Genomic DNA, 25,876 nt, shown 5'->3' on the forward strand with positions numbered 1-25,876 from the left:
TACTGTTAGAGACTCAGAAAGAGCAGGCAGTAAAAAGGTGGGGAAAATATGAATTACAGATAAGAATTTTCTAGTTTAGCAAGGGGAACCATACACATCTTACAAATTGTAATGGCAGAGGCAGTTGAGTTCATTTACACCTGTATCGAACACGACCAGCAGGCCGACAACATATTTCAAGTAAACCCTAAATAAGGATCTAATGTAGTATTTTCTTACTCAGCTATTGGGAATCATTAGGCAATCGCGACCTTCTTACATTCTTTGCTTGACGCGTCTGCCATTGACATCACCTCCATCTAGAATACCGCCGATCCCTACCTTGCCAACTGTAATGGAGTGTTCGTTGATCCTGGCAACATGCTCCAATAACTCGGTCAGCACGTGTGGGCAGCTTTCTTTAAGGTACTCAAAACCATCCGTCTGCATGACAGCTGCAAAAGGCAATCAAACTTATCAGAGGCAATTTGCAGCATTACGATTTTAAGATTATCTTGCTCTAATATACAATGAAATATCAAAAATCGATTTGATAAATTGAAGAAGACGAAAATTCTGCAATGTTCAAGAAGACAAATACACCACAAATTCTTGGTACTCAATGCACAGCAATCTTAGGAACTCAGGCAACCACAAAACTATAAGAACCTCAAGGTGCATCAGAAATTCAGATTATTTTCTATTGGTCAACATGCATGTACAAAGATCAAATGTAAGAGTTTATAGCTAATAGTAGACTAAAGCCCAGCGCTATCACTTCAAAACACTATTTTTGACATAATTATTTGCGCCAAAGTAACTAGATCCCTGGTGCATCCAAATCTGGGCAGTTCACGTTATGTTTCGTAACTAAAATACATTGCAATCTCAAGATTTACCTCTAAGATTTTCAGGAAGAGAGACAAATTTGAGACAGGCAGATTTAAGCTGGAAACAATGATGTTGATCTGCAAGTGCTAATGTAGTTGCAACAGTATTGATGGCAACATCCTCACAAAGGTTGGCCTCACAGAGCAACCTCAACCTGTCTAAACCATACAGATCAGCAGCAGCAAGCATATGCTGAGACATCAAGCTCGAGGCCCCTTTTGAGTTCAGTCCAGTAAGCTCTTCAAAATCTGGAAGTGCATCCCAGTACATCCAATGAAGCAGGGCCTGCAAGGTAGGGAAAATATAAATACTGATTGTTAATAACACATAGCAGCAATAAAAAGTTGCAAATAACATGTAAATTCTCCAAGAGGCATCTCTCTCATGGTTCTCACACGTGCTAGATGCATCACTCAAGGAAAAATTCACCAAATTCCATTCACTATAAAATGCTGGTTCGTATATGAATGTATCAACTTCATTTTTACGTATACAGAAAGTGAGATACATATCAAGCAGAGCAAGCACACTAGGCTTGCATATCAACTTTAATGTGCATGTCCAAGTCAAAGTTTTATGTCATTTCCATCACACAACTACAGGCACCAGAAAGTGATCACTGAGTAGTACATCATGGTTGAGTGAAAAGGTTGAGCCATATAAGGACAAAGTACAAGGAAATAGTATGTCCCACTTTACACTGTTCATCGGAAGAGAGGTGCTTAACTCCAAAGCATTTTAGAATAGCTTATAAGCTCGGCCAATTATATAGTAGAAGAGAAAGCTCCGCCTATGCAATGATTTCTTGATTTGCAAAGTGACAAAAATTTGGACAATATAGAATTCAGATTACATGCAAGCACAAAAGAATATCCAGTATTATATAATATGAAAGTCATTTGCAGGATACCTTAAATACAGGTGCCTCCACATCTTCAATCTTTATACAGTCCGTATTTTTATCCTTCATTGGACCATATAATTGAGCTCTGAAGACAGGTGAACGCGCAGCAAGAACCAACTTATGAGCAGAAAAAGTTTCTCCATCAACTTCAAAATTTACATCAGTCCCTTTTCCACTTTCTAGCAGCTGCCCAAAATGCAGGCCAATATTTGATGGGGAAACAGGAATCGAGTAGATCTTAGGTCCCTCCGTGTGAGACTTAACAACACCAACACAGCAATGCACGTGAAGGCAATCATCCTTCAGGTAATCAGATGCTTCCAGAGCAGTTCTCTTGTAAAACCGTTTGTAACCCCTACAGCCAAATTTGAGCTTTAAGCTTACCATCCTCTACTTTTTAAAAAACACATTACATTGTCCCTTTGCATTTACTCGAATATATGTCATATACCACAAATCAACAAAGTTTGAACTCTTCATAAATTGTCAACAAATAGTGCCGTGAACTACTAGCATTATACAAAGAGACAAAACATATTGCTAAGACAGTTACCACCGAATACTCAAGGAAAACATAAACACATAAGATACACCACAAACAAAAGCAGAAAGTAATACTTTTCCAACTAGCCCATCTCATTATTCCTTCATAAACTTCACTAATAACATGCAATAAACCACAGTTCGCATTCAATTGCATCTCACAATTATTAAAAAAAAATTGACAGCAAGAACTGACAAATATAAAATTGAAAACCCACCACATGCTGCCTCGGTATTTTAGAGTATACGGTCCCGTCTCCAACGCCCTACCGAAATGGCTATGAACTTTGTGCCTCTCCCTTCCACTTTGATCCAACAGAGTCAGCTCAAAGAGTGCCCTCACATCGGTTCCCTCACTAGCTAACGCGATGAAAAGCGAAACGTAAGTAGCATTATCCTCCGCGCTCTTCCCATCCGGATAAAAATAAACCGCCCACGAATACCCACCAACCATAAACGTATCCGACGCTATGTACTTCCCAACCCCAATCCCCTTCGACAGCGAATACCCCGTGATCTTAAAATCGTGCGAGCCATTAACCGTCGCCGTCATCGACGTCGAGGTGGTCTCCGCCGGCGACGACGAGGGCTCCGCTGTTTCCTTGTCAAACCTGCCCATCCGCGATTGGGATTCTACACCAATTAATTGATATTAACTCAATCGGGATTGTCTCGGGCAGATTAAGATAATTAGGATCCGGAGGGGGGATTGGGGACAGATCTAGGTTAATTGGGGCGAATTTAAACTGGAAAGTGGAGTGCAGATAATAAAATTTTAGGGTTTACCGGGGGCGATTGCGAGGAATTCTCTTGTGATTGAATAGAGATTGACGCGAGAAATTCCTCGATTCCCGAATGGAGCCGACGACGAAGGCCGGAGGTATTGTAGGTGTAGAGAGAGAAAGAGGAGATGGTTTTATAGAGAAAGAAAGTGGTCAAAGAGAGGAGCACCACTATAAATAGAAATGGAGTGGAAGCTATAAATTGCTTTTTTGATTAGTCTCTGTCTTACTTGGCGATGTCTCATTGGTTCATTTCTTCCATGTTGGTAATAAAGTGTATGTATTAATATAATGAGTAAGATGTGATGAAATCCAGGTCATCAAGTTTATGATCCAATGAATCTTTGATTTGTGATGTTCACGAGCAACTGTTTCATCACCGTACTATTGTAATAATTGATGTCATGTTGTAAATTCAACATTCTTATAGAATAAATGAAATCTTTATATTTTCATCCATTATTATTTAAGTGATGCAACTCAGTTTGATACGAGAATTAAAAGAAAAGGTTGTGTTTATTAAATTAACGGGATGGAATCGATAGATAATAAAATAAAAAGATTAAGAGCATTAGCAATATCGATAGATAATAAAATAAAAAGATTAAGAGCATTAGCAATGGGGCGCCCTAAGGCACGCCACGTCAGCAGTTTTATCCTCCTACCTCTCCACCTGCAGTGGGGCGCCCTAAGGCGCGCCCTATAGCGCGTCATGTCATTATTTTTTTAATATTTACAAAATCCATACGAATTTTAAAAAAATAATACATTAAAATACGAATTTCATAAACTTCATTTCATTTAATAAAAATTAGTACATTACAATGCGAATTAAAAAAAATGCAAACTCAGCGACGGCGGTTACGAGCCCACACTTCTTCAATCATGTCACTCATGAGCTGTGCATGCTCCTGTTGGTTGCGCATTGAGGCCTGTCTAGATAGAACCTCTTCGAAGCCCAACGGTAACCCTCTATCGGGTGTGTCGGTCGATGTGCCGGAAGAGCTAGATGCACGGTCGTCTTCATTCCAGTCGGTGATGCTTCCGCCTTCGCTCTCGACTATCATGTTGTGCATGATTATGCACGCATATATGACATCGGCGATGACTTCCTTGTACCAGAAACGAGCCGGCCCTTTCACAATTGCCCACCGTGATTGGAGCACCCCAAATGCCCGCTCGACATCCTTCCGCGCCGCCTCCTGCTTTTGCGCAAATAAAACTCTCTTCTCACCAATTGGGCAGCTGACCGTCTTTAGGAAAACTGGTCACCGTGGGTAGATGCCATCGGCCAAGTAGTACCCCATATGGTATTGGCGTCTGTTGGCAGTGAACTCGATGGCCTGGCCGTTGCCGTTACATTGGTCGGTGAAGAGGGTGGACGAGTTGAGGACGTTGATGTCGTTGTTCGACCCGGCTACGCCGAAGTAAGCATGCCAGATCCAGAGCCGATGGTCAACGATGGCTTCGAGGATCATCGTCGGGTGGCTGCCCTTGTATCCACTTGTGAATTGGCCTCTCCACGCCGTCGGACAATTCTTCCACTCCCAGTGCATACAGTCGATGCTCACGAGCATCCCGGGAAACCCGTGCGCCCTCTCGTGCATCTGCATCAGACCCTGGCAATCAGTGGTTGTCGGCTTGCGCAAATATGTGTCGCCATAGGCCTCTACTATCCCCCGACAAAAGCTCTTCAGACACTCGCGGCCTGTAGTCTCCCCACAGTGGAGGTACTCGTCAAAAAGGTCCGCCGTGGTGCCGTATGCCAACTGACGAATAGCAGTCGTGCACTTTTGCAATGGTGTAAGGCCGGGTTTCCCGATGCCGTCCTCCCGAAACGTGAAGTATTCATCACGTGAAGACAATGTACGAACATTGCTGAGAAAAAGGTACCTCGCCATTCTAAACCGGCGGCGGAAAACAGTCGGGCCCCATCGCGGTTGATCGGCAAAATAGTCTTCAACCAGACGTCTGTGAGCTTCCTGGTGGTCGCGTCGGACATACGACCTATGTCGAATAGGCCAATGGACTTGCTTACCCGCGGCTGCCGCCGCCGCGACCGCCGCCTCCTTCTCGCGCTGCATTTGCGCATAGCATGCCACCATGGCCTCTTCAACGGTTGCATCTAATGCTTCGTCAAGCGAACCACCGGATTCAGACGAACTAGAACTATTGGTGTCGTCGCCAAGATTCATTTTAGTTGGATGTAGAGAGAATATGTAAAGAGATAGTCGATATGTTCGTATGCACAACTGAATGAGAAACGAGATTTAAATAGAAAATCAAAACCGCGTGCCATCGTCCGAGTCGATCGTCCGCGACCTCCACAATGGGGCGGACGATGGCGCGGACGATGACCATCGTCCGCGGCCATCGTCCGCGACAGCCGCATTGGGGCGGACGATGGCCATCGTCCGCGCTATCCTCCGCGACCGAAGTATAGGGCGCGACTATCGTCCGCGCCCTATGGCACGCACCCGCAATGGGTGCGGACGATGCATGGCGCGGATGATGCGCGCCATCGGGCGTGCCATCGTCCGCCCATTGCGGATGCTCTAAATAAAATTGGAACAATAAGATATAAAATACTAATGTTTAATAATTACTAATAATTTGATGTTACCTTTATACTCACAACACACACTCAACCATTGCTAACACTTGCGTCGAACCTGCATAGGTCTATTTGGGATGAATGAATGAAGTATTAAAACATAAGAGTATAAACATTACAACAAATTATATAGTTTATATTCTTATCTTTTATTTTTTTAAATAACCTCACTCTGATTAATTATACTAGTTTATGTCATAAAAATGGAAACAACGTTTTCTCAATTTATTTATCCCACCTAATAAAATGTCGTGCCGAAGAAACACATTGGTTACAAGTTATCCCACCTAAATAAAAATAAATGGAACTATACAAAGACAGCTTGAAAGTCTTGAATCTAATTTGAATCCATAAATTGACGGCTGGGGTCGAAAGATTCCAAACAACAAATGAAGGCTAGCACAAATCTTTGTCCGAATTCGGTAATCCAGGCTGGAATCCGGAGCTGTGCTCGCACCACAGCCTCCCATTTCGATCTTGATTCACATAAAATCACAGAATCAAATTTCGCATTATCAACAACTCAGAATCAAAAGAGGGCCTCGGTTTTGGAATAAAAATCTCGGCCAAATTTGAGGTGCGGCGGACGATAAGCCAAAATAAGCTCACCCCATTATAAGATTACGTCTTCACTATCCAATTTGGGGTTTTCTTGAGGGAGAGAGAGAGATGGCGGAGCTGTGTTTGATGGCTTCGCATGGCTGCCACCCTCCCGGATTGGGGGTTGCTTCCCATCAAGAACTTGCTCCAATTAGGGTTTCCGATGTGAGGATTTTTATCCATATTTACTTTGTTTTAGTGTGTTTGAGGAGTTGAATTAGGCTTTGATTGTGCTATGGTGATGATTCAATTGTTGTTTTGGTTTTTAAGTTTTTTCCCATAGTGAATTGGTGATGATTCAATTGTTAATTCAATATGTTTTTTTTGTTGATAGAATTTGATATCTTCTTCAATATGAAATTGATTGAACTGTTTTCCCATGGTTATGATGTTTAAGCCTCAACCCTCATTTGCAGTGAAGTATTGTTTTGAAGCACTAAAGTGTGTGTGTGTGTGTTGCATATTTTGAGCAATAATTTGGCACTGTGATGTGTTTCTTGCATAGTTGCGAAGGGATGTATAGATTCTTAGTCTAGATCGCGTGACTGCCTTTTCTGCACGAGCACGAATGTGTTCCTTCGTATTTGTTGTGAAGTGTTGATCTCTTGCTTATGACTTCTCGTGTTGTTGATTTCATATGTACTGTCTGTTGTAGGAATTTCACCATTTCCTCCCCTATAACGGGTCGAGACAGGACCTTGTTGATCCACTTTCATTCAATCTAAGTGGGATGCACAAGGAGGAGTGGAGATCCCCGAGTGGATTATTGGATCCAATCACTTACTCAGATTTGGCTCGACGTGTAGGAAGCATGCAGTCGTTAAGTTTCAAGGTTCGTATATCTGACTTGTATGCATAGTCAAGAATGCAATAATTTGGAGTTTGATGGTATTGACATATATACTGATTACTTTTTGAAGACAGACACCAGTCTTGATTCTGTGCCTTTTGGCTCTGGGATTGCCGAACGAAGTGCAAAGCAGGAGAAGATCTTGAAGCTACTTACCTCTGGATCAATTGAAGAAGAAGATCCATTGCTAAATTTGTCGATGCTCTATGATCTAGCAGGACCTCAGTCACTGATTGCAGATTTGCCTCTTATATATCCAACTGGGGAGCTCTTTCTCAAGGAACCGTCGTTGGACTTGGCCGAAGATAGAAGCTACACCAGCACTGAAATGGCTGATATGCTTACAATCATCTCCGACATTCATTCACTGAAGAAAACGAATAAATCAAGTAGGCAGACAATGCTTGTCCCTTATTTCGAAAGGTATTATTAGCACCAGCTACTTAGCTCGTCTTCAACGTGTCGTCTCAATGAGATATTGTCATGTGTAGTTAGATTGAATCTCACCGGTGTTTCTTCTCAATTTAACAGGCGTAGAAAAGCAAGTGCTAGTACTAATGCATCAAAACTCGCGGCTGAGAAAGTTATGTCTCCCAAGAGGTAAAGACCGCGTTTGCATTACATTGATCGAGCTCTTTAAGCATCGAAGTTGCTAGACTGACGAGAACATCTTAATGATCTTTAAGTATCTCGTGCTGAAGCAGCAAGCATGTATATTGTTCGATTGATATGCAAAATTGTCCATTGCTCACGTAAGCTCGTTCTTTTTGCAGCCATGATAAGGTGAAGGAAAAGACACCACGGAAGAAGAAAACAGCGAGGGATTCCTACAGCAGCAGCTACCTTCATGCTTGCGAAAGTCTTCTATCCATGATTATGGACAGGAAGCAGCCGGGTGGGAACACAATCCTCTCGTTGAAGAAATCTGGTCCCCAGCTGCCCCGACTCCTTAATCAGTTCTCAGCCAGTATTGCCGGGACTGGCATTGCTGTAGTCTTATCCGTTCTCTGCAGAGCAGCCTACAACCAGCTGCCCTTGTGCGCGTCCAAGATTCTAAGCACCGGATTGGGCTTAGGTCTTGTCTGGCTCGCTTGGGACGTCAACAGGCTGAGGGATACGGTTGTCTCAATCAGCAAAACATCCGGCAAAGGCAACCTCAAGGAAGAGGAGATGGTGAGTGCTTTGGACAGGAACTTGAAAGACATCTACTTCAGGGTGATCGCATTGGTAGCCGTTGTCGCCCTCAAGGTGGCCTAGCCCGAGAAATGAAGAGGCATGTGGTTCAAACCCCCGAACCTATTCGTCTTAAAGAGATTCATGTATATACAAAGAAACAATGGAATTATAACTAATAAAAATCTATCTAGTAGTACTAATTATTGAGCATATAATTTCATTTGATTTTGCTACAAAACCAAGAAAATATTATAGTAATGAAATTGATTTCAATACAAAAAACAGCAGAGTAATATCAACTCATTTGACCACCTAAAATTTTCAAGGCAAAGCATAGTAAGGTTACCAATGCAATGCAGAGAAAAAATTAATTATTAAATTTACTACAATTCCTAGTTTCTAAATACATCAGCTTGCAAAAAAAAAGTGCCAGTGAGCACCATTTTAATGACCTATATTCAGCTAAAGCTCTTCGTAGGCAATCCCTTGTGTCATGACAAAAGGCATACATGGTAAATTAAATCGTCTCGACTTGTTTCATCGCGTATAAACTGCATCAACTCATAACCTTTGAAACAACTCCAGCCCCAACAGTCCGGCCACCTTCCCTCAGGGCGAATCTTTGTCCTGCCATTATCAAAACAATATCATAAATCGATGGATCAAGAATATTGGGAGAGAATGTAACTATAGTTTTTACAAATTCTGAGTTTTAAGGAATTGAGTGGCATTCCAGATTAATATAGACCAGAAAAATATTATACTACTACATAAATCATGGTTTCCATAAAATAGACAAAATTGGATACCTGCTTCGAGAGGAACTGGGTATATGAGCTCAAAGACAGCAGTTACATTGTCCCCAGGCATAACCATCTTCACATTTTCGGGCAACTCGACTTTACCAGTGACATCAGCTGTTCTCATGTAGAATTGAGGTTTGTAATTCGAGAAGAAAGCAGTATGGCGACCCCCTTCCTCCTTTGTGAGGACATATATCTCTGCCTCAAATCTTGTGTATGTCTTAATGGTATTTGGTTTTGCAATCACCTAAACAAAAGACCCACAATTAAATCAATCAAAGAAGAGTGTTAGTATAGGCAGGAGCTATTATTGTGTTTCAACTTTCAACGGTGGTAAAGCTTTTAGTGACTTTTAATATGCGTGAAAGAAGGTATTCATCTAGTGTATGGCCACGGAATTATCAACTTGGATACTAACACCACCTTGGTTGGGTACTGCTATGGTTGGGCAGATGGCAATTTCGTTTTTAGCGAAGCACGTAAGTATAAGACAGCACTTCTGGGTTATGGAATATTTTTCTTTTATAGATGCAGTTCTAATTTCTTGGTCCGTTTCTATCAATTTCACTGCACAACTACCTAAGAAAAAAAACCCAGAAATGCAAAAACCAATAGCAATATCAAGATGGAAATTTCAACCGACGGTTTTGTATGAAAACACAATTGCATGAGAGTGGAACTAACCATCCCTCTTTGGACATCATCACGTTTCAAGCCACGTAGAAGCAGACCCACATTGTCTCCAGCCTAGCAAAAGGTAAATTTTGTCAGCAAATGCAATATATCAATACAACGTGAAAAGCAAACAATAATTAAATCCTTACCTGGCCATTATCAAGCGTCTTTTTGAACATCTCTACACCAGTTACTGTAGTTTTAAGTTTATTCTGTAGAAGAAAGAGATGCATACTAATGTCAGTTTTGTAGTATGTTATTAAATTTAACATATTACTACTAATTTAACAGTACATAAGAATTCAGAAACCCAATTAATAACACATAATAAAACTGTTTTGAAAAAGATCACCGGACATCATGCAGCAAGGAGATTTCAGGAGTATATAAGATTTAAATTTTCCTATCAATAGTAAGTACATTATTCCACTTGATTGAAAAAAAACAGGGCATCATGGAGCTAGGAGTGAAACCAAAAGGAGGTATGCTTTTAAATGTAGTATAACAATTAATCATGAGAGAGAGAAAGAGAGCTTCCACACAAATCTGATTACTCACCTGCGACAGCCCTAAAATTTCCACTTCCTCCCCAGGTTTGATTATACCCTGTTCCACACGGCCAGTTGCCACAGTTCCACGCCCCTTTGGAATGCAAGGATGAAGATAACAAGATTACAAAAGGGTAAAAGGAAGTAAAAGTAATTTCAAGAAAACTTTGCACTTTATAATTAGCAAAACGGGTACTACATCAATGCCTGACTCATACGTTTTATTAGTCGATTATGAAATACATTTTGTAAATTTAAAAAACAATTAGGAAATTTTGATAAGGATGGCTTAGCAAAGAATGACTATGACCTGAATGGTAAAAACATCTTCAACAGGCATCAAGAAAGATTTCTCAAGTTGGCGTACAGGATCGGGAATGTAGGAGTCTACAGCATCCATCAACTTTAAAATTGCCTGTTTCCCAATTTCTTCATTTTTACCCTCCAACGCAGACAAGGCTGATCCTCGGACAATAGGAATGTCATCCCCGGGAAACTTGTAGAAGCTAAGCAATTCTGCAAGTATTTTAGGTGATGTCAAAGAAAAGGATCTGTTAAGGATCACAAAAACAGTTTTCTATATTGTGACTTACCACGTAGCTCCATTTCCACAAGTTCCAGCAGTTCTGGGTCATCAACAGCATCAACCTTATTCAGGAAACATACAAGAGACGGCACACCAACCTGCATTACATGTGTAACGGTTTATAGCACAAACCAAGCAGGCAGCAACTAGTAAGGTTTTTCTATTCAAATGTCATTTTCAAAATCAAAACCTGGCGAGCAAGCAGAATGTGTTCCTTAGTTTGTGGCATTGGTCCGTCCGGTGCAGATACAACAAGAATACCCCCGTCCATTTGTGCAGCTCCAGTAATCATATTCTGGGTATTGTTGAACATAATGAGTACCAAAAAACAACATTATTAGAACAGCGGGTACAGAAGATTTTGCCCTGAAATTCATTTCAAATTTAATGCATAAACCATAACAAAATATTTGATTTAGCACTTTAAAGTTTTAAACAGTTAAACATTTCCAAATTCATTTAATAACTCAAATTTCACATCATGCATTGGGAGATTTCTCTAATTTACATAGCAATCTATCTAGGTTTTACTTAGATGTGCTTTAGTTATACATTTCTTTTATCTAGGATAAAAATTGATGCAAGGAAATCTAGAGAGCATATACCCTGGATGTGTTCCGTACAATAAATCTTAACTGAATGTTTTATTGACAGAGAATATATAACATGGATCATTAGTCAAGAACGGTAGATAAAGCCCAAATCAAAATACTCAATAACTGAGTACATCGCCAAACTTCTGCTAGAAAATTTTCATAGCATGCAAACAGTGTCTTCATTATAATAATTTCTATTCCGGTTGGGATGGAGGACACAAAAAAGTTCGTAAACAAGCAAAGTTAACAGCAAGGAAACTAAGAAAGCCAAATATCCATGTGAAAATGTGACATTGACTCATAATAAAGGATGTTTATCAGAAAACTTATCAAACATATAGCTAGGATCGCAGTATTCTCTCCAGGCTCATTTATATGGAGTACAATTTAAAGATCACCAAATAACCAGAAAGGGAAAGTATTAATTAAATCAAAGCATTAAAAAATTTGCTCCAAATTACAACAAAGTAAATCTTTTATATCTCACCTTAACATAATCAGCGTGACCTGGGCAATCTACATGAGCATAATGCCTCTTCACAGTTTCATACTCGACATGAGCCTGTAACAAGTACATACACATTAAGACAATAGAAGTATACTTGCATATAAATCTAGTGGAAAATCAAAATAAGAGCCCACCGTAGCAATTGTAATCCCTCTCTTCTTCTCTTCAGGGGCTTTATCAATTTCATCAAAGGCAATAGCCTTTGCCTTCCCTTCTTCTGCTAAGACCTTTATCCACAAAGCAAATGAATTCCAACAGGCATGAGAACTACGCATACTACCACAGTTCACAAAAAATAAAAATAGACGATGAATACAAGCTAAATTCTCCGATTCCTTCCAAATCCTACCTTGGTAATAGCGGCAGTCAAGGTGGTCTTCCCATGGTCAACATGCCCAATGGTTCCCACATTGACATGTGGTTTTCTGTCATCAACAATCAAAATTCACTAAATCAATGCAAATCAGCATTTTACTAGAGCAAAAGTTTCACGATCCCACTATTCACTCTCCACTTATCCCAATATAGATCAGATGCACAATATCTAATGCTCATCCTCTTTATATTTCATCACCATATATTTTCCCACAACCACACGTTAATATGAATGTGAAAAGCTCCAAAATGCTAAATGCTAATAGCAGAAAAAGGGAAACAAATAAAATATTCTAAATTAATGCAATTCACCATTTCGCTAGAGCAGCATCCTCCCACTCATTTCAATACAGATCATATACACAAAATTAAATCCCTATCCTCTCAATTTCACCCCCCTGAATAAAATTCCCACAGCTCTAAGAACCAACCACGCGTTAATACGAATACTCAATGCTTCAAATTGCTAATAATATCAGAAATAATAACGAAAACAGCTACGAAATAAAGGAAATCAAAATTACGTCCGGGTAAAGGTGGCCATGGATCTCCACCACGGATTGGGCATTATCGGCGAATCGGAAACGGAGAGCGGCGCGGCGACGGCGGATCCTCGGCAGCATGATGAGTATAATTGGGGAGAGAGAGTGAACAGCCGCTTCGAGCTGGTGTTCCTGAGCGCCACAGAGGCCATTTGATGCAGTAGCTGATTGAGTCAGTGGTGAAGAGAGAGTGAGAGAGAATGGAGTGAAAATGAGATCAGGGTTTTAGAACTTAACTAGGGCTTTACCAAAACGACATCGTACTCAGCCTGCTTCATTTTATGGGCTTTTTAGCTTCTTGCAAAGCCCACATTGAAACATATGTTACAGAATTGAAATTGGTTTTAAATTTGGATTTCTTAACTTAGGCTAGGATTGGGCTAACACAAAATTTTGACATTGCTATTTTTAGAGTAGTAGTATATGATTATGGATAGGCCTGCTTAACCGGTTCTCGGGTACCCGGAACTGACCGGGTAATTGAGGAATCGGAACCGGAGAAACCGGTTCTGATTCCGGTACCGGTTCTAATGTTTTCATAAATTCCGGTTCTATCCGGAATTGACCGGTTCTATCCGGAACTGACCGGTTCTTACCCGAAACCGAATAATATATATTAAATTTAATTTTTTTTACTAAATTTGAAGTATAGTATAACGGTAATTCATTTATTATTACTAAGGTTGGTTTTGATTCTTTAGTTTTACTTAATGTATTCCTTTGCTACTTTGATATTGCTTAAAATAAATGCTACTCTTGGTTTGACAATATAATCTTCCAATTTATGTGTTTGGATAATGAAGACTTCCATTATTTAACATTATACTTCGAGTGCCTTAAATAAAAATAATTTAAATAGATCAAGAAAGCTCTTAGAGGAGTAAAGGTGGAAGTTACTCATTTAGGAAACATGTGAAAGAAATACCGTAACTCTGGTCTGACATCACAGACAACTCGTAACCTAACGTGAGAATCAAATTTCTTGATATTAAGTGGATAGTGTAATTTTTGTTATATATAAGTTAAATCTAGTGTGGTGTCAGATTAAAATTAGAGTAAATAATAAATAACTTGTCGTTAATTAGTATACTTAAATTAAAATTAAAACTACAAATCGGTTCCGGTTCGGAACTGGTACCGGCCAATTCTTACTTGGTCGGTTCCAAACCGGAACCGGCCAGTTCTGGATCCGGTTCCGGTTCCGGGATTCATGAGATTTTGCTACCGGGTGCCCGGTCAACCGGACCGGGTAGAACCAGAACCGGCCGAATAAGCAGGCCTAATTATGGAGTATAGTTTATGGATAAATTATCATTTATAACTCAGGTTTTCGTTAACTTCTCTTGTATTTTTTTACTAAATTGAAATATAAATTCATAACTTTTCTAGTATTCGCAATTCACCATGTTGGTCAAAATTGACTCTAACGTGGTAGCAAAACTATATCGTTTCGGATAAATCGACATTGTTTTACTGACAGTAAAAGCATAATGATGTTGTTATCTTTAAAACAACGTCGTTCGTTGTCAACTCATATTTTATTTTATCATATTAGTTTTGATTCTGACCATCATAAGACAATTATTGCAAAAAAAGTTTAGTTATAATATATATTCCAATTTCGAGAGTTATGGGATTGACTAAAAGTCAATAAAAACTACTCCTAATTTAAATGACAATTATCTTTATGTTCTAATACAAACGCTTGCGAACTCGGATGGTGGTTAAATACATAAGTGAGATTTTAATATTATTGTTTTAAATTAATAAGTACTGTATACGTTATGAGTACTAAAATTGGGATAAAATTTGTAAATTTAAAATTTTCAATATATTTGATAAAATCGCAAAAGTTGTTTGTTTGTTGAGAACTTTAATGAAATGAGTCAAGAAAACTTGTTTGTTTAATATTCATGTGGCTGTTTTATGGCATTTATAATCATTTCATGCAATATTGCGTAACAGTCAATTTTTCACCCAACCAATAATAATTTTTGGCAGCTTTTTAATTATCTTGCTAATACATTAGTGTTTTTTAGTTATATATCTAGAAAAAAATAAAACATAAAAATACATTCTTCCAATCTCTATCCATGGTTCTCAACAATAATTTTAAGTATTAAAATATGTAATTTAACCGAATTTAAAATTTGTACTGTTTTGGCAATATTTTTTATTTTCTTTCTTTCCTTAAGCAGAAGCTATTTTAGTAGTGAAAGTAAAGGAAATTCAAAAAAGTTGAAAGAAGCTTCTTAACCTTGAAAGCAGGCCCGTCCCTTGGCCCGTGCGGCCTGTGCGACCGCACAGGGCCCCCAATTTTCAGGGGCCTCTGAAATATTTCAGCCCATATACATGTATTCCTATTTTTTCAGCCCAACAAAGCTATTTCTCTTGTATAGCAACGCCCAGGCCTTTTTCTAGCACCGTGACTTCAATTCTGATCGGTTTCTTTTCCCGATCGTAGACCTGGGAGCCGTCTGTTCGTGTTCGGTGTTCCTCATCGACAAACGCCGCAACAGGGACCAGCTCACCAGTCGAAGATTTCATTTCAAAGAACACCAAAAGAATGATGTTGTTCAAATAAAGACTATGCAATCGAGGTTCGAAATGGTATATTTCTTTAATTATCATATAGCTTTAAAATGCATTGTCTTTTTTCTATAGTGGTAGGCCTCATTTTAGATTTTTGCACAGGGCCTCTGATTTTGTCGGGACGGCCCTGCTTGAAAGACGCAACTCGATCAATTATCACATGATTGCTACTCAAGAAATATTTCCCTTCAAATATTCTCAACCTAATAACACTTTTTCTCATCTCGTCACATATTTTTGCAATATGTTGATGAATTTATTCCCCACATTCTTGATCATTTTCCAAATCCTCTTACATTCCATTCTAAAAGTTACACCATTTGAGTTTAATTATCGTACAATTTTCAATTTTGGTGACTCAAATTCGGACACCGGTGGACTGGCTGCTGGAATAGCTTTTCCGATCGGCCCGCCTCATGGACAAACGTTCTTCCAGAAGCCGGTCGGCCGCTTGTGTGACGGTCGCCTCATCACTGACCTCATCACTGATTTTCTCAGTAAGTTTTATCATTTTGTTTATATATATATATATACATATATATGGGAGCGTCATTCTCCTATTCATCCCTTAGATCTTTTATTCTTCTTAATATGGGCAGTTAGATCTCATTCATCAACGGTCCAGATGATCTGCATTATTACACTATAATGGTGCATTATTAGTCGGTGTGCATTATTCAACTGAAAATCTGCATTATTAAATGACACGTGACACCAATCTAACCGTCGGATGACAAAATCGTGGGGTTGAGATTAAAAAGAACAAAGAACAAAAGATACAAAAAAGAAATGAATACATCCCTCTATATATATATATATATATATATAGTTGATTCGGTGTAAATGAGCCTAGTGATAGAATGGCAAATGTTGTAGACTAAAGGAATCCAATTCAAGTTCATGGGATATGGACTTAATTTCTGTTTTTAATATTCTCTTCGTCTCATAAGAGTATGCATTCTTTTCTTTTTAGTCTATATCACAAGAGTATGCACTTTTTAATTTTAAAGACATTTTTCTTTAATGAGGTGAGACTCATTCCGTACTAACAATACTCTAAACCCTTTGTGCCGAGTTCCAGCAAGAGTTCCCAGAAGCTAAGGTCACATACGTCGATATTTACGCCATAAAATCCGACCTCATTGCAAATTATTCTCAATACGGTAATGAGAGTAGAATTTTATAGACTTCAATATTCTACATTATTAATTAATTTATTTCATGAATGTCAAAAGATCATTAATTAGAGATGAAGATGATAGACTTTTGAGAGTTAAAGACATAATGTCAAATGGCATACGTGGTTTCAAATAGCTTCGTGTGCCACCACTATTAATTAGTTTTGAGAATATAAAAAGACATAATTGGAGTATTCAATTTATTTCAAAAAATCGTCTCGTTTTATTGATTTAGTTTGTCCCTCAAAATCAATCTACTTCTATATCTAGATTTCTTTTTGCCACTCATAGCACTGCTAATAATATGAGTCTCATTACATACCAATACTACTTTTTTTTTCTTTCTCTCTCGAACTGTACCAATTTCACGTTAAAACAAGTGTCGTTCCTAAAGTCTCGACCCATCCACCTCGGTGTGATGCCACTTGCGCCCCCCTAACGATACCGATTGATTTATTGTGCAGGTTTTAAGGAAGGATTAGGAGCTTGTTGTGGATATGGTGGGTTGCCATTGAACTATGATAGTAGGGTTATGTGTGGGCAGAGTGTGGTGTTGAATGGTAGTGTTGTGAAGGGAGAAGCATGCACCAACACAACTCAGTATGTTAATTGGGATGGAAATCACTATACTAAGGCCGCTAATCACTACATTGCTTCCAAAATTCTCGCCGGAAACTACCTCGTTCCACCGCCACCGCCACCACCGCCGCCGAAGTCTACTTCATACTTTTCCCTTCTAACTAGGTAAAATAAACCACATAATAAATATTACCGCCTATTAGGGGTGTCGAAACGGGTAGCGAGTATCGGGTAATTTCCTACCCGACAGGTAGCGGGTACCCGATACCCGACGGAAACGGGAAACGGGTCGGGATCGGGTATTTATATTTTGGGTACCCGATACCCGAGCGGGTACCCGTTAATCCCTAAAATTACCCGATTATTTATAATTATACTAGCATTTTGTAATTATCATTTTTTATTTTAATTATGCAGTCACAATATAATTTTTTTCTTCTTTTAATTATGGTTAAGTTTTTTTTATCTTTTTAAAACCTATTTCCCTCTCTTCTCACTCACGTCTGTACCTTTCTTTCACCTTTTTCTTCTCACTCACGTCCAAGCCACTGCCTCCTTCCACCCGCCACCACAGCACTCGCATCTGCTGCCACCGGCGACGTCTCCACCCCCCACCACACCACTCGCATCTTCATAGTATATTTTTATTCCATTGTATTTCCATTGTTCATATATCTTATTCTTGAATTGGACTTTTCATTCTTGAATTTTTTATTTTTATTTTTTGTATTGATTTCAAAAATTATTAGGAATGAATTGTGATTTACGGTCGGGTCGGGTACTCGCGGCGTCGGGTGCAGGATACCCGACTCGGGTATCGGGTTATACCTGACACAGTGCGGGACGGGTATCGGGACTAACATTGGGGGCGAAATCGGGTGCGGGTACCCGCGGGTACCCGTTTCGACACCCCTACTGCCTATGTTTGCTATTAAATGTTTCATTTGGGATCGGCACGAATGCGATGGATATGGATGAAAAAAATTGTGAAATGTATCTCATTTTTATTTATTAGTGGAGTTACTAGTTTTCCGTTAAATGCGAATGAATGGAGCTAGTGGAATATGTTACTAAGTACTACTCCCTATTCTAAAAGTAAAATGAGATGAGACATATAATAATGGACGTCCTAAAATGATAAGATTGTGATATTTAATGACGGATAAAATAAGAGGGTATTTCTCATTTTCCACGATGCATGTATTGAATTTTATTTTATTCCATTTATTTTTTACTATGTTGTGCATGTTTATGCAGAAGTCACCACTTTATCGACCATTCGAGTTATATGAGAGTCAAGCTATATAAATATAGATAATCGAAATACGTGACTATAAATGGATTCGTACAATTAATCTATAACATTATGAAATGTTGTACAAGTATTAAATTGGACAAAAACAATGTTATGCCTATGGTGAAAAAGGCTTTATCGATGTGTAGGATTGATTCTAACTGAATCTTGCAATGATTAATTTTTTTTCTTTCATTTTTTATGATTTTTATTTAATGCTATTAATTTTGTAATTGGTTTAATGGGTGAATCTTAATTAATTGTAATATTTAATTCATGAAAAGGGGGAAAATAATATACTACTACCATATGTTACAGCGTAACTATTAAAATTTAAATATTTTACAATTTTTATTGCTTTAATGTGTAAATCTTGTGTACAATCGATATAGTTTTCAATTAAAAAAACATATTTTCGTTGAGATAAACTTTTTCCCTCGAATTTTTTCGTGATAAATTGCGTAAATCCGACTCCAATCAAAGCCACAAGTTTACGACGAGATTTAGCATTAAAAAAGAAAACTAAATTCTTAGGACTAATACGCACGTTTTTACTTAGTTAGCCTTTCATAAAAACCTATTCCCTTAAAGTCATATAGTTAGGCGGTAAACCGCTCGTTCGATTGAACAGTGAATCGATAATTTCAATGGTTTACTTACCGGACCGATTTTTAAAACAATAATTGCTCCAATTAAGGCCACAAGATTTCGACTAGACTTAACTTTAGACTTAACTTTAAAAAGGAAAACTCAAGTCTTAGGACTAATACAAGTATTTTTACTTTTTATACCCTAATTTCATTATAATCATATTAAATCTAAGTTTCCTTTCCTACAACACACCTAATCTTTGTTCTAACATGGCAAGTTTTAGTTCGACCCTACCCAAATCCATATCCAAATTCAAATACATCTCATATTAATCAAGTTATATATATGTAAATAGTCCCTTTTCCTCCTTCGATTAAATTAAATTACTCACTACAACATGATGAAGACCCCAGCGTGCATGTTTGCGAAAAAAATCAAACTTAGTCTAAAGAAGCTTCGGGCTCAGCTCAAGATCCAAGTGCCCCGGGGCCATTTTATGGTGGACGTCGTCGACTACAAGGCAGATATGGCAGTGAGGTATGTCGTCTCCGTTGAGTTTCTCAGGTGCGAGTTTTTCGTAAGCCTACTCAACGAGTACAACGAAGTTGAAGCCAATAGAGGGCCCATAACGTTGGCTTGCTCTGTTGGCAAGTTCGAAGAAGCTCTCTACCGAGATCGATTACATTCAAGAATCGCCAAGTCTAGATGAGAAGAGAGAAATGTGTAGAGGTTTAGATATGTATATTTAATTTGATGAACTCTTGATGATTTTAAGGTTATATATATTGTACATTGTATACTAACTTATGATGATTTTATGTTAATTGTTACAATGTTTTTTATAGGCTCTAATTGTAGTTATACACAACAGATTCTCCATGATTGATTATGGCTCTGGTTGTTATTTTATTTTTAATACTTTCCATCAAGTTGAGTATCACGTTTTCTTATTCTAACTTGCAATGATTTTCAATTTGAATGTATGTGATAATAGCTTATACTCATACCTTAGAGTTCTTTATTTTTCATTGGATATAGTTTTTAAATTATAACTACATCAAGAAATTCTTTATTTTTCTATTCATAATTTTTACTTGGTTAACTAGCACAAGTTTATTGATAAGTAAATGAGTCTTTTGTAATTAGCACAAGTTTATTGATAAGTAAATGAGTCTTTTGTAATTTGTTAAGAAACAGGGGGCTTGTATAACGCAGGAGCCTTTATATTTTTCTTGCATTATTTATAGGCCTTATCATTTTTCCCTGGTAGTTTAACATGGACAATTTTATGTTATTAAAATTTTGATTTCTTCTCACTATTCATGTAGCTGATCTTTTATTTGTTAATTCTTTTTTTATTATATGTAACTTGTAGTAATTGTTTATATCTATATTAAATTTATATGAAAATAATTGAAAAATATGGATTTCGTTAAAGTTAAAAAGGGTGAGTTTAATGTATATGTTCTTATTGGGCTTATTATTGTCATATCTACGATATAAGTAATGTGCCTACGATATAACAGTATTCTGACCTTTACCCAGATTATGATAATGCCCTACATCTACTTTTTATTAAATAAAATGCATGAAATTATGTCTTCAAATTTTTAATTCTTGCCCCTCTTAGCTCAACTATAAAACGATAATGATAATAATATCATGAAAATTATACCGAAAAAAACAATAATAATAGGGTCTATATATCGATATGCATAATATTCATAAATACGTAAGGTAAGATTAGGCGGCGAAGTGTTGTTTTTACAAGTTAAATACGAGTATGTAAAAAAAATGCGGTAACAAATGAAAAAAATAACCACAATTAAAATAGCAATTTATTTTCTCCCCACTTACTAATATCGGATATAGACAAATAATGGTAGTATTTAATTTATTTGGCATGGACTAAGGAAGGTTGAGATATCAATCAAAGAAACGTGAACTTTGCTATATTTATGAGAGATTTAAATCAAGAACACTTTTTAATAATCAAACTTATGGATATGACACTCATAACTTCTCTGTTCATGTACTTTGATCTAATGTAAAATGTTTCAATGCTGATTTATTTATACAAAAAGGTTGAAACTCCAACCTAAGGGCCCTCACATCCCGGTCCAACAGTATTGTGAGAGGTGTTAAATTATGATACGTAGTTACCCGCTAAGGCCTAACCCACTATCATTTGTGCCAGAAACCCACCTTACAAGGCCTCTCATTTGTGTCTGAGAGGTGTTGCAACTACACGACAATAGTGAGATTTAATCTTTGGCCATTTATACAAATCTGCCCATCTGAAACCAACTGCGTTACCCTTGTGGACTTCAACGCTGATTTATAGTAGTAGTATTTTTTTTCAGCATTATCCATAATAATATGGTAAAAGGAATAGCAGGCTATTCGCAAACAAATAATATCTGTTTCATTATATTTGAGTTGGATTCTTTTCATTATATTGGAGTTGGATTCTTTTTTCAAGTCGTTCCTGTACAATTAATTCATTTATCTTTATGACAAAATCTAAACTTAATTTATTTCATTTTATTCCTTTTCTTGTTTTACTCTATTAAATCATTTATTTTAATCTTTCTTGAACTTTATTCGTTCTTCACTTTTGTGCATTATTCTCTTTCCGCTTAATTCACAAAATATTTATATTTTAATCTTGGTGCCCAAAAGAATTGTCTCCATTGTAATGGGATGGAAGGATTATTTAACAATTTTGCAACTATTTTGTTAGCTTGAAAAAAGAAATATAATGTGTGTTATATAAAATTAATATATAAGTGAGATTCACATTCAATCTCAACTCACATTTCTTAAACTTGCCGGAAAAAACTCATATCATTGTATATATTCCTTCCTTCGAGAAAAATAATCTTGACAGTGATAAAATGATAGAAAAAATAGTTGAAATATTATTAGTAAAAATGAAACATGTCTTATTAAAGATAAAAACTTATCATAACAAAATCATGATTAAATTTAATTAACGGACTAAAATGAAAAAATGAAGCTATTTTTCGGGGGACATAAAAAAGAAAACTCAAGATACAATGATGTATTTTCTTTGTAATATTATCCACCCGTGACTCAACTTTATTATTAGCACCCTTATGACACTCATATGCCCAAATAATGTCTTCATGTAATTCCAAATATGTTTTAACTCAATAACCCACTCAATATTTACATTAAATCCAAAAAATTACACATCATTCACCAACCACCATAACCAATCACATGTCACCAGCCACAAATTAAGTGTTAGAAAAAAGTTAGTAAATAAATGTATCACTACTAAAGTCTAAAGCTGAGTAGGAGTCATATATTTTCATTATCATTTAAAAAGAATAAACCAATAACACTCTCTAAATCCAGTCACCATATTCTGTACACTACAGCGATCCATGTGGTCCATCCACACCAGATCCCTTCTCCCAACGCGGCACAGTACAACATTCTCAACGCCATGTACAACACAGCACTCCGTTGAAAAATTCCCGCCAACGCACGACCCAATTAAAAAATTCCAGCTGTCACCCACTACTATGTTTTTTTTCCAACGCAGCAGCTACCCGTCTCGACCACTTGTGGGACCTGTCGAGCTTCCTGGATAAAGCAACCAGCACCTGCCACGTGGCGTCGCTCTCCTCCACCGTGTCGCCGAACAGCAGGGCCTTCCTCACCCGTGGGTCCCACAGGTTCCGCTGGATCGCCGTCAGGTTCGTCGCCGCCACGTGCTCAAGCACGCCGCCGAGCTTGTCCACGTCGGCCTCCGCCACAGTGAGGCTGATGTCCGCCCACGGCACGGCATCGGGAAACGGCAGCCGGATCCCGTCGGCTATGATCACCGGGACGCAACCTAGCGCGACGGACTCGACCAGCCTCGGGCTCCATGGGGCCCACCCGAGCGGGCAAAGGCAGAATTCGGCCCGCGCGATCTCTGACTGGTACCCGGCAAACCTATGCCGCCGTAGATAGAACCGACCGTCGTTGCCATACCTCCGCAATATCGCGGTGCGCACACGCCTGTCAAAGAAGGGACATTTCCGTCATTTTCAATAAACATACTATTACTAATCTACGTGTAAATTGCCACCAAAATCAGAAATTTGAACAGATTATTAAAATCATTCAAAATAATAAATTTGGATTTTATCTTTTTTCTTACTGATTTTATAAATTACTTAAACCAGAATATACGACCAAATTTCGTAGTTTTGTAGCAATTTGCTAGTAAAAAGAAGTCATCGTTTTCATTACTTGCTGTAGAAACGACCGCTGACATTCTTAGGGTGGACCTCCATCTTCCCCCTGAAAAATGCGAAAATGTCGCGGAGTCCATTGACCGGCGACGACTTCAAGGTGGCGTGAACACTCTCCGGCGAAATATAAGGCGGCACCACCACATGCTCCACCTCCTGGCAAGGATGCTCACCTTTCACCCCAAACGTCTGCAAAATTATTGAATTCCTCAAAAATTCCGGCACCCCCTCCGATTTCGCCCTATCCTCCTTCAAATTTCCCCCAAATAATTAGTAAAAATTGATAATATACACAATTAGGAGTGTACATGATTCAGATAGAGCTAGCAATACCATGGTGTGAAAGCATGAGCCGAAATCGTGAGAGGCGACGAAGACGTGATCGGAGCCGCGAGAGCGGTTCCAGAAGGGGAACTGCAACGAAACATGCTGAATCGCGGCGGCGATGAGGGAGCGGGCATGGCCGATCGCGGGGAAGCCGTTGGCCTCGCTGAAATTGCACGACACGTAAACAGGGACGAAGAAAAAGTCCGCATCCCGCGGCTCGAGCGTTCTCACCTCGCTGCTAATCAGCGCGCGGTGAATCGCCACCTCCGCCGCGAACAGGTGGCTGCTGCACCGCTCGCTGTTGCTGCTCCTCAGCCAATTGCGGTTGAACCTCGCCGGCAGATCGTAGACGTAGATTCTCATCCCGTTGAATAAACCTGATTGATTGAAAAAAATTAATCACTAATTGAGAGTCGTAGTTGATTAATTACGGTTAGTGAGTGATTAATTTACCTAGGGCGGAGGAATCGAGGCGGTTTTCCGCCAAGACAGCGAGGGAGGGTTTGGAGCGGGAGATGGTGTTGGTGGAAATGGGGGAGGGTTTGTGGCGGGTGATGATGAAGGAGGAGAGGAAAGAGAGTGAGATTGAGAGGATGATGGCATGTTTGAAGCATTTGTAGCGTGAATTTTTGGATGAATTGTTGTTTTTGCTGTGGAAAAGCTTCATTTCAGCATGGAATGATGCTTTCTTCTTCGTCTCCATCTCTCTAACCTCTGTAGAGAGAGAGATGGAGAGTTGGTTTAATGGGGCTTTCTGTATTAGGGTGTCCACTATAAGGTGGACACGCCCAATAGCCCCGCCCCAGTTTTTTGTCCATAGCCCCGGATTTTTGTCCATAGCCCCAAAATTCTATTTCCGCCACTATAGTGGACACCTCCAATAGCCCCCAAATTTTATAATCAATTTTCATTTTATTAATGTTTCAAGTAATTACGAACAAATTTATCGGGATATACGTACGTAGAAGAAGTCGACTATACGAATTAAAAATAAAAATAAAATTTCACTTTAAATTAAAATACAAATTAAAATAAAAATTTGTATTTAAACACACTAATTTCAAAATTAAAATTAAAATTACACACTACATTGAATCTAATACAAATCACTACCAAGTTTACACAACGCCACCACCTCCCCTACGTGCCCACACTTCTTCAATCAAATCCGCCTGCAGTGTGTTATGTGATGTGGTCCTGCGCATATCCGCGAAGCGTTGGATCAAATATTCATTGCTCCGTGGTACGCCCATCTGGATGGGCGCGGAGGCGACACCGTGACTTGTACTTGCGCCCTCTTCCGGTGCCCATCGCTCTGCCGCAAATCCTTCATCTTCTATTATCATATTATGCAATATGATACAAGCTAACATAATATTGGCGACATCATCTTCGTGCCAAACTCGTGCCGGACACCGTATAATAGCCCACCGCGATTGGAGGACACCAAAAGCCCGCTCAACGTCCTTCCTAGCACTCTCTTGTTTGTGCGCGAAATATTGTTTCTTCGGTCCTACTGGCTGGCGGACAGTCTTCACGAATACGGGCCACCGAGGATATATTCCATCTGCCAAATAGTAGCCCCTACTGTACTGCGTACCGTTGGCTACGAAGCTGATATCTGGTCCCTCACCCCGGCACTCCTCGTTGAAGAGCGGCGACGACTGAAGAACATTGATGTCGTTGTTCGAACCCGCCACGCCGAAATACGCATGCCAGATCTTCATACGGTAGTCCGCAATGGCTTCCAGTATCATCGTTGGATGTTTGCTTTTGAATCCAGTAGTGAACTGGCCTTTCCATGCCACGGGGCAGTTCCTCCACTCCCAATGCATGCAATCGATACTTCCTAACATTCTTGGGAAGCCGTGCACCGCCCCGTGCATATCCAGTAGGCGCTGACACTCATCCGGTTTTGGCTTCCGTAGAAACTCCCCACCGAAAATTTCCCGGATCCCCTTACAGAACTGCCTAAGCACTGTGAGGCTAGTCGTCTCACCCATCTGTAGGTATTCATCGAACATGTCCGCTGGTCCGGCGTAGGCAAGCTGTCGGATTGCAGCGGTGCACTT

General features: G+C 39.0%; 4 protein-coding genes across 4 annotated transcripts; 1 reads left to right on the plus strand and 3 right to left on the minus strand.

Moving 5' to 3' along the window:
• Positions 1–20: 20 nt before the first annotated feature.
• Positions 21–3,243, minus strand: LOC121792977 (BTB/POZ and MATH domain-containing protein 2-like). Its single transcript, XM_042191138.1, has 4 exons — positions 2,536–3,243; positions 1,781–2,129; positions 879–1,155; positions 21–434 (listed from the first exon to the last, which is right to left on the minus strand). Exons 1-4 carry the CDS (start codon positions 2,934–2,936, stop codon positions 256–258), a joined length of 1,206 nt encoding a protein of 401 aa, XP_042047072.1. The 5' UTR covers positions 2,937–3,243; the 3' UTR covers positions 21–255.
• Positions 3,244–6,088: 2,845 nt separating this feature from the next.
• LOC121792980 lies at positions 6,089–8,539 on the plus strand. Its single transcript, XM_042191142.1, has 5 exons — positions 6,089–6,478; positions 6,969–7,145; positions 7,234–7,586; positions 7,695–7,763; positions 7,937–8,539. Exons 1-5 carry the CDS (start codon positions 6,383–6,385, stop codon positions 8,418–8,420), a joined length of 1,179 nt encoding a protein of 392 aa, XP_042047076.1. The 5' UTR covers positions 6,089–6,382; the 3' UTR covers positions 8,421–8,539.
• Positions 8,540–8,564: 25 nt separating this feature from the next.
• On the minus strand, positions 8,565–13,166 carry LOC121792979 (elongation factor Tu, mitochondrial-like). The gene is made up of 12 exons (XM_042191141.1): positions 12,955–13,166; positions 12,405–12,480; positions 12,190–12,282; positions 12,035–12,109; positions 11,142–11,246; positions 10,959–11,049; positions 10,676–10,881; positions 10,376–10,459; positions 9,967–10,029; positions 9,827–9,889; positions 9,149–9,389; positions 8,565–8,966 (listed from the first exon to the last, which is right to left on the minus strand). The coding sequence occupies exons 1-12, from the start codon at positions 13,122–13,124 to the stop codon at positions 8,896–8,898; spliced, it is 1,338 nt and encodes a 445-aa protein (XP_042047075.1). The 5' UTR covers positions 13,125–13,166; the 3' UTR covers positions 8,565–8,895.
• A 9,206-nt stretch (positions 13,167–22,372) lies between these two features.
• LOC121767411 (probable glucuronoxylan glucuronosyltransferase F8H) lies at positions 22,373–24,542 on the minus strand. Its single transcript, XM_042163681.1, has 4 exons — positions 24,258–24,542; positions 23,811–24,181; positions 23,476–23,726; positions 22,373–23,241 (listed from the first exon to the last, which is right to left on the minus strand). The coding sequence occupies exons 1-4, from the start codon at positions 24,505–24,507 to the stop codon at positions 22,749–22,751; spliced, it is 1,365 nt and encodes a 454-aa protein (XP_042019615.1). The 5' UTR covers positions 24,508–24,542; the 3' UTR covers positions 22,373–22,748.
• Positions 24,543–25,876: the final 1,334 nt, after the last annotated feature.

Source organism: Salvia splendens, chromosome 2 (genome assembly GCF_004379255.2).
Source record: "Salvia splendens isolate huo1 chromosome 2, SspV2, whole genome shotgun sequence".
In the NCBI taxonomy this organism is placed as follows: Eukaryota; Viridiplantae; Streptophyta; class Magnoliopsida; order Lamiales; family Lamiaceae; genus Salvia; species Salvia splendens.

Bases quoted from the DNA above. Each gene is read 5' to 3' on its own strand.
- LOC121792979 (XM_042191141.1), bottom strand. From the start codon at position 13,124: ATGGCCTCTGTGGCGCTCAGGAACACCAGCTCGAAGCGGCTGTTCACT. The intron at 12,283-12,404 runs GTAGGATTTGGA...TTGTGGATAAAG, and splicing joins TGACTGCCGCTATTACCAAG to GTCTTAGCAGAAGAAGGGAA. The intron at 10,030-10,375 runs GTGAGTAATCAG...TTTCTTCTACAG, and splicing joins AAATTTTAGGGCTGTCGCAG to AATAAACTTAAAACTACAGT.
- LOC121792977 (XM_042191138.1), bottom strand. From the start codon at position 2,936: ATGGGCAGGTTTGACAAGGAAACAGCGGAGCCCTCGTCGTCGCCGGCG. The intron at 2,130-2,535 runs GTGGGTTTTCAA...ATTTGGCTGTAG, and splicing joins AAATACCGAGGCAGCATGTG to GGGTTACAAACGGTTTTACA. The intron at 435-878 runs GTAAATCTTGAG...TGCCTTTTGCAG, and splicing joins TCTTCCTGAAAATCTTAGAG to CTGTCATGCAGACGGATGGT.
- LOC121792980 (XM_042191142.1), top strand. From the start codon at position 6,383: ATGGCGGAGCTGTGTTTGATGGCTTCGCATGGCTGCCACCCTCCCGGA. The intron at 7,146-7,233 runs GTTCGTATATCT...TACTTTTTGAAG, and splicing joins TGCAGTCGTTAAGTTTCAAG to ACAGACACCAGTCTTGATTC. The intron at 7,764-7,936 runs GTAAAGACCGCG...TTCTTTTTGCAG, and splicing joins AAAGTTATGTCTCCCAAGAG to CCATGATAAGGTGAAGGAAA.
- LOC121767411 (XM_042163681.1), bottom strand. From the start codon at position 24,507: ATGGAGACGAAGAAGAAAGCATCATTCCATGCTGAAATGAAGCTTTTC. The intron at 23,727-23,810 runs GTATTGCTAGCT...GGAAATTTGAAG, and splicing joins GCTCATGCTTTCACACCATG to GAGGATAGGGCGAAATCGGA. The intron at 23,242-23,475 runs GTAATGAAAACG...CTTCTTTGACAG, and splicing joins AGCGGTCGTTTCTACAGCAA to GCGTGTGCGCACCGCGATAT.